Source organism: Trichosurus vulpecula, chromosome 9 (assembly GCF_011100635.1).
Source record: "Trichosurus vulpecula isolate mTriVul1 chromosome 9, mTriVul1.pri, whole genome shotgun sequence".
NCBI lineage: Eukaryota > Metazoa > Chordata > Mammalia > Diprotodontia > Phalangeridae > Trichosurus > Trichosurus vulpecula.
In genome coordinates, this window is record NC_050581.1 from 11,958,194 (window position 1) to 11,974,355 (window position 16,162).

General features: G+C 39.4%; 1 protein-coding gene across 1 annotated transcript in view; it reads right to left on the minus strand.

The window, feature by feature from the left end:
- Positions 1-16,162, minus strand: part of GNA14 (G protein subunit alpha 14) — a 320,595-nt gene that overhangs the window by 13,203 nt on the left and 291,230 nt on the right. Inside the window, exon 3 of the mRNA XM_036738781.1 lies at positions 11,805-11,959. Coding sequence (XP_036594676.1) covers positions 11,805-11,959 — 155 coding nt within the window. The remainder of the gene's footprint in view (positions 1-11,804; positions 11,960-16,162) is intronic.

The window sequence follows — 16,162 nt, forward strand, 5'->3', positions numbered from 1 at the left end:
ACCTCAAAAAGAGCCACATTTTGGTGATCTTTTGTTTGCTTAGGGCTAATGCCTCCCTTAATCTACCCTCCACATAAATTCCCCTTCTCTCTTCCCTTCCTGTTTCCCTATTAAGTGAAATCTATTTCTACAGGTAACTCTATGTGTGTTCTTCCCTGCTTTGAACAGTCCAGATGAAAGGAAGGCTCCAGTGTTGTCTGCTCCCTCCAGCCCCTCCTCCTGATTTGTCTAGATATCCACTCATATATGATGATTATGTGTGATGATTTTCCTTAACTTTTTTCCCTCCCCCCACCTCTTTCCCTCTCTTTCCTTTTATCTCAAGATCACAAAGACATAAAACTACTTCCAGGCCTTCCATCTAACTAGACTCCTTCCATGACTCCTGGCAATGATAGAGTTCAGAGAGAACAATATATTATCATCTCATATTTGAATGTAAGCAGTTTAGACTTGTTTAGTTCCCTAACGATTATTCATTTCTGTTTGCCTTTTCATATTTCTCTTCACTCCTGTGTCTGAATTTCAGTTTCTACACAGCTCTGGCCTTTTCTTCAGATATGTTTGGAAGTCTTCAATTTCATTAAAGATCCATTTAATCCTCTGTGGGATTATACTCAGTTTTGGTAGGTAAGTTATTCTTGGCTGTAAGCCTATATCCTTTGCCTTCTGGAATACTGTATTCCAAGCTCTTCTCTTCTCCACATTGATAGGTGATAAATAATGTGTGATCCTGACTATGACTCCTTGGTACTTGAATTCTCTCTCTCCAACTGCTTGCAGTTTCTTTTCTTTGATCTTGAAGCTCTGGATTTTAGCCAAAATGTTCCTAGGAGGTTTCATTTTGGGTTTCATTCAATTCTTTTCTAACATACATCATTATTCTCCACCCTCCCCACCCACCCCACGCCTTTAAACTTCACTGGTTTCCCTCCTTTTCATGGTCGAGCTATTTCAAGAATAAAATTTGAGGCACTGTGTACTGTTTCTAGAGTGAGAGAACTTTTGCTCAAATCCTGCCTCTGACACTTACTACCTCTGTGACCTTGGGCAAAAAACTTGCCTTTGCCAATCAAACTTTCCCTTTTCATTTTCATTCTTTCAGGAGGTAACCAATAGATTCTATTTTCACTTTTATTCTAAGAAATATGACAGTTTTCCTGTTTTATGGGATCTTATAGTTTCTAATCTCTTAGCCAAATGTATAAGAGCAAAATATGGCTTTTAATTGAGAACAAGTTGTGAAAGCCTGCCTGTTACCTTCTAATTTTTTTTCATTAAGGATACCATCAACATTTTGTACATTATTCTCATAAATATTTTTAAAGTTGAGAAAGCAGGCATATAGCTGAGAAGTTAATCGATGTAATTTCAATCCTCTTTTGAATGTTAACATTATGATGTTTTCCATTCTTTTTGTATCTTCCTCATTCTGAGATGGCTTATCAAATGACCTTTCAAAATTATGTCACCTTCCTTGTTTTACTCCATCTGCTTTTCCTGAATTTATCTCCTTAACCGCCATTTCAACTTATGTGTATAACACATTGGGAACTAACGTGTTAGTGTCCAAATGCAGGAGGTTCCGTTATGACTTATGATGAAAACACTAAAGAAGTTATATGCATTCTGCTTCCTGTTTATTTGTTGGCTGCGGGTCAGTTTCATTTTTGAACATGTTTCATGTGCTATGGCTTGCGTGAGTTTCAAGCAAAGTTTTCATTAGTTTTGTTTGCTTCCAGCGACTTTAATTTTCTGAGGGAATGCTGATTACCTTCTGCCATCCACTGGGGAGGAAAGATAGTCAAGAAAATAAGGAAATTCTTCAAGAACGGCGGTTACGTTGAAGTATCCGACAAGACTGGATAGGGAATCAAGTGAAATTGAAGCAAGAGCAACGGACTGGGAGTAGAAGGAGTAGTCTAGCAATCAAAGGTCATGAGGAAGCTAAATAGCAGGTTCAGGGAATCAGGTAGCGCAGTAGGTGGAAGGAGAGAAAATTATTTTCAGAGACTAGTACTCCAGTGTTTCGAATCCCGAAGGGAGAACAGTCCTAGATGAAAGTGAGGTTTAATATACATGGCCATGCTCCTGTCAAACCGAAATGGGGGAAGAGATGAAAAAGAAGAAGTCAGAGACATTGACCACCTCAAGGCCATCAACATAACATTAACCTCACTTCAACTTTCTGAGTGTGAAATTCATCTCTTCCTCTGTAATACGAGGTTCTACTACAGGTACTCTTAGGTCCCTTCTATGTTAAACATTCTACGGGTGTAGAATTTCTTTTTTCCTCCTTGGCACTTCTCACTTGTTTGTCAAGTAGCATACTTTGTCTGGTTAGTGTGATAGATCAAAAGGAAATAAAATGTTTGTGAGTGGGTTGGATTTTTTTTTTGATACTCCTTTTGGTTGCCCAGGACACTTAGGCACACCTGGTTTCATATATGCTCTTTCCTCCTCTTTCCTTTCCCTTTCCTACCCTCCATCATCCACAGTTTTCATAACATGAATAAATTTCCATATCAACAATAACGGATAGGCTTTATCCTCTTTTGGCTCCTGTACACACAAAACAAAGCTTCTGGGGACAAAAAAAAGTACAAAGTGCCCACATGTAGGCACACACAAGGAAAATCCAAAGTGATTTTCCAACTAAACACATTACAAATTTTAAAAATTTCAAAACCCATCATTTGAATTACTGACTGTGGTGTCTTAACTCCTGACTTCAAAATATAATTAATTTGCTATGTGGTAAAATTGGAGAATATATTTCCTCCACCTGGAAAGTCCCCTTTAACAAGATGAATGGAGAAATCATGCTTTAACTCCTGGATCTAATAAAGATTACTGTGTGAACTATGAGTCACTGCTGTAAATCTGGTCTTTCTTTCTTTCTTCTCTATACAACATACTCAGAATGGCACAAAATGGGATGTGATGATGAGAAATGTTCTGATCTTGTTGTGTGGTTAATGAGAGTCCTCTTGCTACCCTCACCACTTTTCCCCATTTTACTTCTATTGATGGAATTGCACCTGTACCAAAGGTTTCCCATTGGATTTGCCAATTGTTTAAAAAACAGCCTGCCACATTTTCAGCAGCTGAGAAAATATTCATCAACTCTCAACTTGCCAGCATCCTGGCAATAACTTATTCCTTGGGACCCAGAGTGTGAGAATGGTTGGAAGTGGTATCATAGTTGCTTTTTAATTTTTAAAATATTATTTATTTTTAACATTCCTTTGAAAAATTTTCAGTTCCAAATTCTTGCCCTCCTTTCAAGCTCTCTCCCACCAATTGATAAGGCAAGCAATACAATATACATTAGAGATGTAAAATCATGCAAAACATGTTTCCATTGCCATGATGCAAAATTTTTTTTTTAAAAATCACACAAGAATAAGAAAGTGAAAAAATGCTTCAATCTGAATTCAAAGTTCATCAGTTCTCTTTCTGAAAAATGGATAGCATTTTTCATAAGCTCTTTGGAATGGTCGTAGATCACTGGATTGATCAGGGTAGCTAAGTCTTTCATAGTTAACCATCATTACAACCTTGCTGTTACTGTGCACAATGTTCTCCTGGTTCTGCTCACTTCATTTTGCATCAATTCACATAAATCTTCCAAGGTTTTTTAAACCATCCTGCTCATCAATTCTTTTTAGCACAACAGCATTCCATCACCATCATATACCATGACCCATTCAGCCATTTTCCAACTGATGGGCATCCCTTGAATTTCCAATTCTTTGCCCCCCACAAAGAGTTGATGTGTGTGTGTGTGTGTGTGTATACATACATACATATATATATATAGATATATATAGATATATTTGTACTATGGATCCTTTTCCTTTTTCTTTGATCTTTTTTGGGATATAGATTTAGTAGCAGTATTTCTGTGTCAGAGTATTCAGTTTTCTAGTCCTTTGAGTATAGTTCCAAATTGCTCTGCAGAATGGTTGGACCCATTCACAACTCCAAAAATGCATCAGTGCCTCTATTTTTCCATATCCCCTCCAACATTTGTTATTTTCCTTTTCTATCTTGTTAGCCAATCTGGTAGGTGTGAAGTACTACCCCAGAGTTATTTTAATTTGCATTTCTCTAATTATTAGTTATTTAGAGCATGTTTTCATATGACTATTGATAGTTTATATTTCTTCATCTGAAAACCACCTGTTTATATCATCTGACAATTTATCAATTGGGGAATGGTTCTTATTTTATAAATTTTACTCATTTCCCTATATATTTGAGAAATGACACCTTTATCAGAGAAACTTGCTATAAAAATTCTACATCACCTTCCCTTCCCCCCTGCTTTCCTTTTTGTCAAATAGTGAATTCTTGCTGCAAAATCTTGGATCTTTGGGTTTATCAAAATCTAGACTACTATGGTTATTTACTACCATATAGTGTATACCTAATCCAATCTAGTCTTCAACCGTTTTATTTCTTATCCATTACCTGATTTTTTTTGATGATTAGTAGTTTATAGTATAGTTTGAAATCTGGTACTGCTAAGGCTATCTTCATTCACTTTCCCCCCATTGATTTCCTTGATATTCTTAACCTTTTGTTTTTCAAGATGAACTTAGTTATTATTTTTTCTAGATCTATAAAATAATTCTTTGGGAGTTTGATTGGTATGGCACTGAATAAGTAAACTAATTTAGGTGGAATTGTCATTATTATTATATTAACTTGGCCTACTCATGAGCAAGTAATAGTTCTCTAATTGTTAAAACCTGTCTTTATTTGCACAAAAAGTGTTTTGTAATTGCAGTCACATAATTCCTGCATATATCTTGGCAGGTAAACTCCTAGATATTTTATATTATCTGTAGTTCTTTTAAATAGAATTTTTCTATCTCTTTCTGCTGGGCTTTGTGGGTAATATATAGAAAAGTGGATAATTTATATGACTTTATCTTATATCATGCCATTTAGGCTTGTTGTAAAGAAAACATTTCCTAATAATTAGAACTATCCAAGAGTAGAGGAGACTGTCTGGGGTAGATTTCCCCTCCAAAGAGATGTTCAGGTGATGCCTGGATGGCCACTGTTTAGGGATGTTTTAGAGGAGTGCTACTAAAATCCCTTCCAAATTTGAACATATATTATTCTTTAATTTCAGTTGGTTGGAGATGCCAAATTAAGTAACTTCCTTGTTCTGAGGGTGGATTAGATTGGTAGTTCTAAAAATATTCCAGGGATTCCTAGGGATCCCTGAAACTATTTCAGACAAACCACAAGATCAAAACTATTTTCATGATAATACTAATAATATGTTCTAATTTATAATACAATAAATACTAAAGTGATAACTCACATAAACAAAAGCTTGGGGGTCAGGGAGGGGTCTCGATGTATAAATGCATGTGGAGACCAAAAAATTTAAGAATTGCTAGATTAAATGGTACTTAAGCTTTTAGCGATTCTAATAATGATTTTCCTTAATAAACCTGCTTGTGAAGGCCATAGTTGATCCTTACTTCCCTCTTAAGGGACTTCTCTAGTCTGAGTCTGCAGTGATTTTCACAAAAGTTCTGAATTGTTTCTTTGGAAATACCTCTATATCAAAAGTCAAACTCTCTAAGCCCTACATCTAGAAAAGAAGTGAACAGTGAACTAGGCAATATTCAAACTGCAGTTTTAATGGGCTGGACATCTTTAAAGACATTAGCTCTGATTCCCTTGGGCCACCAAATATGAATGCTCCATCCTCTCTGACAAGGCTTCATGCTTCCTGCCCTCTGTTCTAGTCCAGAAGTCTATCGTTCTGCTTTTTCATTTCCCACTTCTGCCTTAATACGGTCTTCTCCCTTATTTATTTTTTCCCCGGGTTTCTTTTTGATTATGCTACCATGATTGGATAGAGACTTAATTACAAAACAAAAATCAGCCTGTGAAGGCTAAGGAGAGCTCATTAAAGAGGAAAAGGACAGCGCTCCAATTTCCTTTCCTCGTTCATTGCCTTGTCTAGGTGAAAAGTGAAGGTCCTCAGAACAAGATTCAGTTCATTAATGAAATGGACAGCGTTTTTTGGCCAGGGGTATAGTAGGGAAGGATAGATACCTGTACTTGGGTTAATCATCCCTGGAGAAATCATCCTATGACTGCTATATATTTCATTCCCAAGAACAAAAGTTCTGAATAAAATATTCTCTTCTCTATGTCAAACCTGGCACTTTCCAGGGAGTTGGCTAACCACTTCTTATCAAGACTATAGGGGCAAAGGAGGATCTTAATAGCGAGTTGTTGAATGCAATGAAGTCACTTTATAATGCTAGTTTTGGAGCCACTGTACTCACACCTTACAGGTTAACCACAAGGGTACCAGATCACTGCTTTACATAACAGTTCTAACTGGAAAGCCTGACTAGGATATCAGTGTTATAATATATTTTTTTAGCTATTTGAAAAGGCATTCTACTTTCTTTTAGATGGAGTGAGAAGGATTAAAATGGTTGCAACAGGGATATTATTTGAAACTTCCTAGCCATAAAACTTAAGAAATTATTATTCATCATGTTAAGGAGTTTCCTCTGGAGAAAGTGTTATTAATGTGGGGTGTAAAAACTTTTAAATATTTTGATAATTGTAATTCAATTTAGTAAGTTTCCTTTGTAATTTTATGTACTTTATTTTATGCATATAAAACATTACTCATTAAAGGGGTCCATGGGTTTCACCAGCCTGCCAAAGGGGTCTGTGATACACAAAATAGGTTAAGAATTCCCATCTTAGAGAATTAAAAGAACAGGATAAGACAATCTAACTCTCTGATGTGGTTTAAGTCTCTCGTCCTCTCCAATGGCAGGAGATGTTCCAAGTGACTTGTTAAATTCCCTTCCAGCCTTAAGAATACATGATTTGGACCTGCTGCATGAGTGATTCAGAGCACACTGCCAGGTGCCTAACAGCCTTTCAAGAAATGCATCTACTTAAAATTTCTCTACATTTTTGAAAATAGAGTCCAGTTCTTCCCCAAAAGGAGGAAACTGGGTTCTTTGAGGAGGAAGGAGCTGGACTGCAAGAAATACTAATGTCATCCCATAGCTGAGAGATCATCCAGGAAGGACCAAAAGAAGAAATAAAGGGGTGGTGGTAGTGAGTACTTCTTCTGGGGGAGTATTCAGGTGGCCATTTGTTGACTTGAAATCAACCACAGAGAGATCTGCTGTGTTCCTGTGGCTGCACACAGTATAAATCAGAGGCAGAAACAAGTGATGCTGTCATTGGATTATACTATATGCCACCTGGGCAGGAAAAGAATTAAATGAGGACTATGAGAAAGCTTGGCATGGAGATAGGATATTTTAGTGGTAGGGGACTTTAGATTATCTAGACTTCTTCCAGAGCTCTCTCACTTTGACATAAGCAGAGGAGCTAATACTTTCTTGGCTTGCCATAATAATAATTACATTCTTCAAAACATGGAATAAGCAACAAAGGGAACTATTGCTCTGAACCCGATTCCTCCTAAAAAGAAGGAACTCATTTCCAGGATAGAAATGAAGGCAACTTTGGAGGAATCAGGCACTGCTCCATCTTAGAATCTCTCAGAGGGATGAGGGAAAAATCTGGAGTGTGCCCTAAATTTTGTGAGACCAGGTTTCAAAGTGTGCAGAAAAAAGGTATGAAGGACCACATGGACTGAAATTACACAGAGGTGGTTGGCTTATGACAGGTGGTAAGATTCCACAAACCAAATTCTGAAGATACAGAGAGAAATAACTCTGATAAGGAGGAAAGGAATCAATCGTCTAAGAAGTTTGATGTGGATGGGTAAAGGAAAATTACAGTCTTTGGAGGGGCTTTATCAATACAAGTATAATACCCTATTGGCGGAGCTCTGAATTACTCCATCTAGTCTGGAGAGCCATTTAGAGCTATGCCTCCAAAGTCACAAAGCTGCATGGCCATTGACCCACAGGTACCTCCAAAGGTACCTATACCCTAAAGAGATAAGACAAAACAAGATGAAAGCACCTATATGTGCAAAAATATTCATAGCAGCTCTTTTTGTAGTTGCAAAAATACTGGAAACTAAGAGAATGTCCGCCTATTGTGAAATAGCTAAAATACGGTACATTAACAAGTACAGTATAATAATATAATGGAACATTAGGCAGCTAACTGTGTGCTAGGTCTGGTGTCAAGAAGACCTAGGTTCAAATCCAGCATCAGACATTTCTTAGCTGTGTAACCCTAGGCAAGTCACTTAAACTACACCTGCCTCAGTTTCCTCAACAGTGGGGACAGCAACATTGTTGTGAAGATCCAATAAAATATTTTTAAAGTGCTAGGTACAATATATAATAAGTGCTTAATAAATGCTTGTTCCGTCCCCACCTCCATCATTGAGAAATGAGTAAATGAATAGTTTCAGAGAAAACTGAGACTTCCATGAACTAATGACAAATGAAATGAGAAGTAAAACAATTTATATGACTACATAACATTGTAAAGACAATACTACGAGGACAAACAACTTTAAAACACTTGAGAATTGACCAGTGCAATAATAAACCACAATTCCAGAGAACAGATAATGATGTATCCTACCCACATCTCGTCAGAGAGGTTATCAACCAAAGATGCACAATGAGATACACATTTTTGGACCTGGACAAAGCAGGAATTTACCTTTACTTGATTGTGTGTACAAACACATACACATAAATGTGCATACATCCGTTTAGATATATATATATATATATATATACTTTCATGAAGAAGGTTTTATTGTTGTTCACTTGGAGGAGAGAATGTTGAACAGAGAATTTGATACTTGTCAACTGAAAAAATAAACTAAAAAAACAGACAATATAGATGTACAGAGAACTAACTAATCAACTTAGGTTTTAGAAAGTATGTTCAAAAGATGAAAATAAGGTTAGCATCTGTCCCCTCTCCAGGGATACTTAATGGAGGGTGAATACATGATCACGTGAGGAAAGTGTCCAGAGCACTAACGCTCAGAATGGGCCAAGGTTGGGGAGGAATACTAAAGACAATAGAAAAGAGTTTTAAAATTATATTGGGGGGAAAAGGAGGATCTTAAAAGGCTGCTGACCAAGAAGAAACAGATGATAACAGACAACAGAAAATGCAAGTACTCAGATCTTCCTTTACTTCTATTTTCGCAGCTAAGGAAAAGTGTCTTTGGTCTAGAAAAGCTCAGACAAAGCATGCCATGCTAATCAAATTTGCTGTTAAAACAAGGATGGAAGATAGCATGGTGTAATGGGGAAGAGCACTGGCTTCAGAGTCAGGACCAGAGTTCAAGCTTTCTGTTTGATGATGCTCACCAACTGTGTGATTTTGGGCAAAGCACTTGATTTCCTTGGACCTCAGTTCTCTTATCTATAAAATATGGGAGTTGGATGGGATGGCTTCTGAGGGCTCTCTCAGCTCTCTATGATAACTAGCATATTGAAAGATAGAGTCACACTCCAAAGAGATCTTGAAAGGCTAATAAAATGAAATACAAAATCTACAACTTAAGTGAAAACAAAACAAAAAACCCTGGAGAGATAGAAGAGGCGTTGCTAGACAGCAGGTTATCTGAAAACAACCAAAGGGCTTATTAATCTGCAAGTTCATTATGTTTACAATGTGATGTGATAACTAAGAACGCCAATGCAATCTTAAGTTTCATTAAAAGGAACTCAGGATCCAGTACTAGGGAGGTGATAGCTCCAACATGCTTTGTTCTTGTTGGACCATGCCTCAAGGCTTGGGTTCCATTTGAGGTGCCACAGTTTAGAAAGAAAATTGCTAAGTTGATGTGCATCCAAAAGAGGGTATTCAGAAAGCTGAGGGCCTTGAGATCATGCCTTTCAAGGCTCAGGTGAAGGAAGGGGAACAAGAGTCATGTTACATTTGTTTTTTCTTGGCTCCAGAAGAATGAATGAGAAGCACTAGGCCTGAACTGCAGAGGCACAGCATTGCCTTCATGTAAAAATTTTTTTCTTAACAATGAGAGATAGAATGGGCTACTCTAGAAAAGTCAGGGGCAGGGAGATCCTCCTCACTTGAGGTCTTTAAGAAAAGACTGGATAACCACTTGTCACGTATCTTTATGGAGATAATTTTGGTTAAGTATGATGTCTGAGACCCCTTCCAACTCAGTCTCATCTAGCAATTTGTTTCTTTCCCACTAGAGGGCACCACCAGACCAGCAAAGATAAATCCGACATCCCTCAAATCTGGCAGAAGAAAGTTTTTCGTTTCGAGGTTGTAGAGTTCTCTCTTCTTTGGCATAATGGAACAAAAGAAAGGGCAAAGGACAATTTACCATGGTGTGGAGGGTGGGGTAGTTGGGCTATGAGAGCAGGGAGGTAGGTAGCTGCTACTGTTTCTCCTCCTCCTAATAGCCTTAACTGGGGTATTAGCTTCTCTCCTAAGTTGAGGTTGCCTTTGAGCAATTTAAAACAGCAGAGTCCTTTGGGCTTGAGTTCCTTAAATTACCCTGAAAATGAGACTATAGAGTTGAGTGTGATTACAGAAGAGAAAGCAAGGTGGCCAGGTTATACCTCCATATGGCAGAATGCTGTAGTCCTGGAGAATATGGTTCACTGGGTGGCTTCCCTGCATTGTATGCGTCCTGGAGAAAGTCTCATATATTCATCTGTACAGTATGCCGCTTGGAGTCTTAGGTGAAAATGTGACAAGGTCACTAGTGGCTCCATATGTTACAAAACCTTTGGAGTATTGCCCATTTTCCTGGGAGGCTGCTTAGGACCCCAGAAGTTAGTGATCATAGGGCCTTATTAGAGGCAGGAATTTGAATATGAAAGATTCCTGATAAGTATGAGCAGAGTATAAGCAGAGTGGAACAAGGAAGGCATTTCTTCAACTTTGAGGATGATGATGATAAAACAACAGCCATAATAATTACCGAGTTCTTCTTTTAAATGGGTGAAGTCTATTGAACATAAGTCAAGTAAGATACTTTAAGCCAATGATCTGCTAATTAGCTACAAGAAATCTCAGGACTGAAAGACATAGAAGTTTTGACTATTGATAGAGTAGGAGAAGAGGGAAGGTATAACCTAAGGCACAGAACACTGCTCAGGGGAGCTCTGGGTGGAGGCTTGAGCCTACCAAAGGGTAGCAGGAGGGGCTGGGTGTCTGTGGGACTGTCTCCTGAAGTAATTATTGCCTATCATGGAGACATCCAAGCTTTGTCCCAGGCTGTTGCAGACAGTGAGAAGCCAGACTATTATTCCATAGGGAAGTGGTTGTTATTTATCCTTCACTCTCAAAGAGGACCATGACATCAGGAAGGTGACTCCATGACTTCCAAGTGAATTGGATTTAAGTGAGGGAGGGCTGTGCAAAGTCACCAGCCTCACCTTCTCCTCTGGAGGGTCCAGCGGTAGGGTATAGATCAGGATGAATGGAGATGGTTCCATGTGGGGAGACCTTGTAACTGCTTCTGTTTTGGCCAGAAAACCTGAGGATCTTCCCCTCCCAGAAAAAGAGGCCATTCTCTGCCTCATTTCTCACCTAACCTTAACCACTGAATGGGTATTGTCTCAATCAAACTGAGACCTGGGAAAGACCTGTAGGGAGGACCAACTCTATGTGAGAGAAGGATCAGAAGGGAAAGTGGAAGGTTGATGAGAACAAACTTCCCTCATTTATGGTCAGCAATCTTACTCAAAAGTCTTAGTTGCAACAACTCTATGCTGAAAGTCATTTCCCCCTCTAGGTCACCAATACCTGCTTTGGGATCCTGGAGACAACTCTAATTAACCACACAAAAACTTTATCATTCTTACTATTTAGCTGAGTCCGAGAGTTGGTATTCTCGTCTTCGGTCATAACACTCCTGGATTCCGGGGTCCTCCCAGAGCTTCTTGATGGCTTCCACTTGTTTCCTGGGCAACATGGATACTTTGTCTACTTCCACTTCTCTAATCATCTGAGCATTTTCCTAATCAAAAGGGGGAAAAATCATTAAAGAGGAGAAATCCAACTCAGAGATGCTCTGGTATGACCCATGGAAATAGAGCCGTCTTTGGAGGAGTTATAGAGCAATGTTGTACAGGGGAAAGAGTCCTTGGTAATGGGTTCAAAGGACCTGTGTCCAAATTCCATCCCCCACCCCCATCATTCACTGTGTGACCCTGATTCAGGTGACATTATCATTCTGGACCTCAGCTTCCTTATCTGTAGGTATCTAGGTGATCTCAAAGTTCCCTTCTAACTTCAAATCAGGACGTCTATGAGAGCTCAGTTAGGTGGTGATTGATAAGCAGTCTTTGAGTAGAGGAAACACGCTCTTCCTTGAAGTTGTTGATAATTAAGACACAAGACAAGCTGGCTTAGCATCAAACAGAGATGAGGGGGCTACGCTTAGCCACCCAGTGAGATAGTGACGCTTTGGTCCTACCAGTCATCCTCAGCTCCCGGGAGGGTGTTAATGCCAATAAAAAAACACCTTCTTCTATGAAAATGTAACATGCCCACACATACAAGGGAGGAGGGAAGAACAAGAAAGAATGGCACCCCAACACCACCACCCTTCTTGCCACTCACCTTCCTGCTCTCTAGAGTAGCATGAGTCTAGCCTAAATGTCCCATCTTATGATAAAGTTATGCACGTGTATACACATTATACTCATCTGGTGATTTTGTCATTGCTAAGAGTTTAATTACCGTCTGGTTCTATGCAGGCGGCTGCTAGATCTCTATGTCCAGGCTCAGTCTTTCGTCTGACCTCCAGTTCCATATCATTAACTGCCAATTGGACATTACAAACTGCATGTCCCATACACAAGGCAGAAATTCTCAAACTCGACATATCCAAAACAGAACTCGTGTTTCCCCCCAAAACCTACCCCTCTCTGAAGCTCCCTATTCCTGTCATGAGTATCACTTTCCTTCCAGGTTCACAGTCTTTACCATTATAATCAACATCTCACTCTGTCTTCTTTCCTTAAATGCAGGTGTAACCACGTCATTCCCCTAGCCAATAGGCTTCTCTGTTGCTTTTTAGACAAAATATAAACTCTTTTACTTTACTTTTAAATACCCTTCACAATCTGACCCAAACCTTTTTTTTAACTTGATTATACTTTACTCCCCTTTCTCTATGGTCCAGCTAAACTGTCCAGCTAGGTGGTCCAGTGGATAGAGTCCCAAGTCTGGAGTCAGAAACACCTAGGTTCAAATCTGGATTCAGACACTAGCTGCATGTTTCTGTGCAAGGTATTTAACTTCCATTTGCCTTAGTTTCCTGAACTGTAAAATGAGGCTAATGATAGCAGCTGCCTCTCACAGTCGTTGTGAGGATCCAATGAGATAAGAACTATAAAACACAGCACAGTGTGTGGCACATAATATAGCTATTATTATCATATGAGATACTATTCATGAAGCACTTAGCACAGTGCCTGGTACATAGTAGGTGCCATGGAAATCCTTCCTTCCTTCTTCTTTCGTACATGGCTCTCAATCACCTGTCTCTATAACTTTGTACTGGTTAACCCTCAATTCACTTCCTCTTCACTTCTGTTTTATTTCCTTTGAGACTCAGCTCAAGTACAATTTTCTATGAGAGATCCTTCCTGATTCCCGCCCTCCCCCCCCCCCCCCCCCGCCACCTCCAGCTGCTAGTATTCTTTCTCTCCCCAAATCGCCTTTCTGGGTTTTTTTCACATATATATTCTTACTTATATGTGAACTGATTCATCTGATGGAATGTAAGCCCTCCGAGGCCAGGGGCTGTTTGACTCTTATCCCCAGAGCCCAGCCCAGCAATTGTAACACAGCAGACCTTTCTATAGGAGATTCATCAGTGTATGTGTCTGTGCATATGTGCCTGTGTGATGACTAGACAATACAGAAGACTCTTGTCTGGCTCTTTCAGGAAAACAGCATGGCTCTAGAATCCTGTGAATAGTGAGTGGGAAAAGGAAGGAAAAAAGATCTTCATTTCTATAGAACCTGACAAACTAATAATAATAGCTGACATTTACATATGAGCTTAAGGTTTATAAAGCACCTTATATACATTATCAACCTGAGGTACAAATATTACCATTCCCCCATCTTATGAGAAGTTAAGTGACTTGCCCAAGGTCTATGCTACAGCCAACCTGACCTGTGTCCCACATTCCATCTCCTGCTCCCATCACTCTGTGTGGTCTATTTCCCAGCCTTGGAGTGATCTTCCTCTTCCTCCCCGACAAATTCTCTAGTTCCCTTCAAGGTTCATTTGGACTAATTGTTCAAGAAGCCTTTCTTTATTCCCTCAGTTATCAGATCCCCTAAACTCCCATCATTTTCTATTTTGTACATATCCCATATTTAGTTATCCCTAGTAGGCTCGCAATCTCCCTGAGAGCAGGAACTGTCTCACTTACACCCAGCCCTGTTCCTGACACACAGTCATCACCTAATAAATGTTTGTCAATCAACGGGCTGGGAATGAGCAATTGACAAGGAGCCCAGCTGGGACCTGATGCCACTCTCTTGATTCTAAGCCCATTGGTGTTAATGCTTTTTACACAGAACGACCAGCAGGACTTTGGCCAGGTTACACCTCTCTGACTTTGCTAGAAACACAAGCGGAGATCAGAAGAGAGACTCCAGGGTTAACAAAGTGAAGGGAGCACTATCTGTAATATGAATGGAAGCAGGTTGGAATTTTGAGGAGAATATGTTCATATCTTGGAGAGGAAGGCAGGATCTGAGCCAGAAATGGGCTATCCAGGCCAAGCGATCTCTCCTAAGTGGGGCAAAGATGCTTTCTGTTTCTACAACCTAGCCACATTTACAGAATTCATTCTTTTTCCACCTGTAATAAAATAGCTTTGGTTGCTATGGAAGACTGGCCTAAGAAGAGTGTGTAGCTAGCAGGAATGTACTAAAGCTGCAGACCAGCAATATGGTGCAGTGGATAGAGCACTGGCCCTGGAATCAGAAGGACCTCAGTTCAAATCCAGCCTCAGATACCTACTGGCTGGGTGACCCTGGGCAAGTCACTTAACCCTGTTTGCCTCCATTTCCTAATCTGTAAAATGAGCTAGAGAACCACTCCAGTATCTTTGCCAAGAAAATCCCAAAAGGGGTCACAGAGAGTCAGAAACAACTGAAAACAACTCAACAACAAAAACAAAGGAAGAAGTAAGAGTGGCCCTCACAAATGCAAGCACATGGGGGCATTATGTACCATGTTGGGTGGACTTTTTTTTTGAGGGAATGGAAGGTGGGATTAATACTTACACGTTTGTGTTCGCAAATTACATAAGGCAGATAATAGTATACTCTATGAACACAAAGGCAGATAGATTGCTGTGCCTGGAACCAGGAAGACTTATCTTCAGGAGTTCAAATCTGGCCTCAGACACTTCTAGCTGTGTGACCCTGGGCAAGTCACTTAACCCTGTTTGCCTCAGTTTCCCCATCTGTAAAATGAGCCGGAGAAGGAAATGGCAAACCACTCTGCTATCTTTGCTAAGAAAACCCCAAACAGGGTCACAAAGAGGACACAACTGAACAACAAGTATGAACATTGGTGGTAAATGTTTTCACGGGCATACCTGTTTCACTACTAAAGGCTTTCCCTTTGACAAGTGGGTCACCAATACGAATTTCATTAGTTGTAAAATGAGGGTCATGACAGCACCTACCTGATGGGACTGCTGTGAATTTAAAATGAGACAGTATTTGTAAAGCGCTTAGTATAGGGCCAGACACACAGTAGGTGCTACGTAAAGGCGAGATGTGATCATTATTAGCAAATGCTCAAGACACTTCATATTCCAAGCTTGATTTAGAGGACATCTCAAAGATACAAGGAAAACCTTCAACATAAAGTTTTAGGACTAAAAGGGACTTGAAGAAATCATCTCAGTTCAATATGTCACACAATCCATTTTTTGTAAACACAGAGGTTTTAAAAAGCCTCTGCTATTTTGTGCTTCTCCATTCTCATGTCTCTTTCTCCCAACTAAAATGGTTTCAATACTTTCCTAATTTCCTTCATTCATTATTCATTCAACAAACATGTCTAAGTCATTTACTCTTGTATGCCCTATAGGGATATAAAGATGAATAACATGTGGATTCTGCCACCAAAGAAATTACAGTCCAGTAGGAAATAGGAGAAATGGTCACACACAGAAAACAC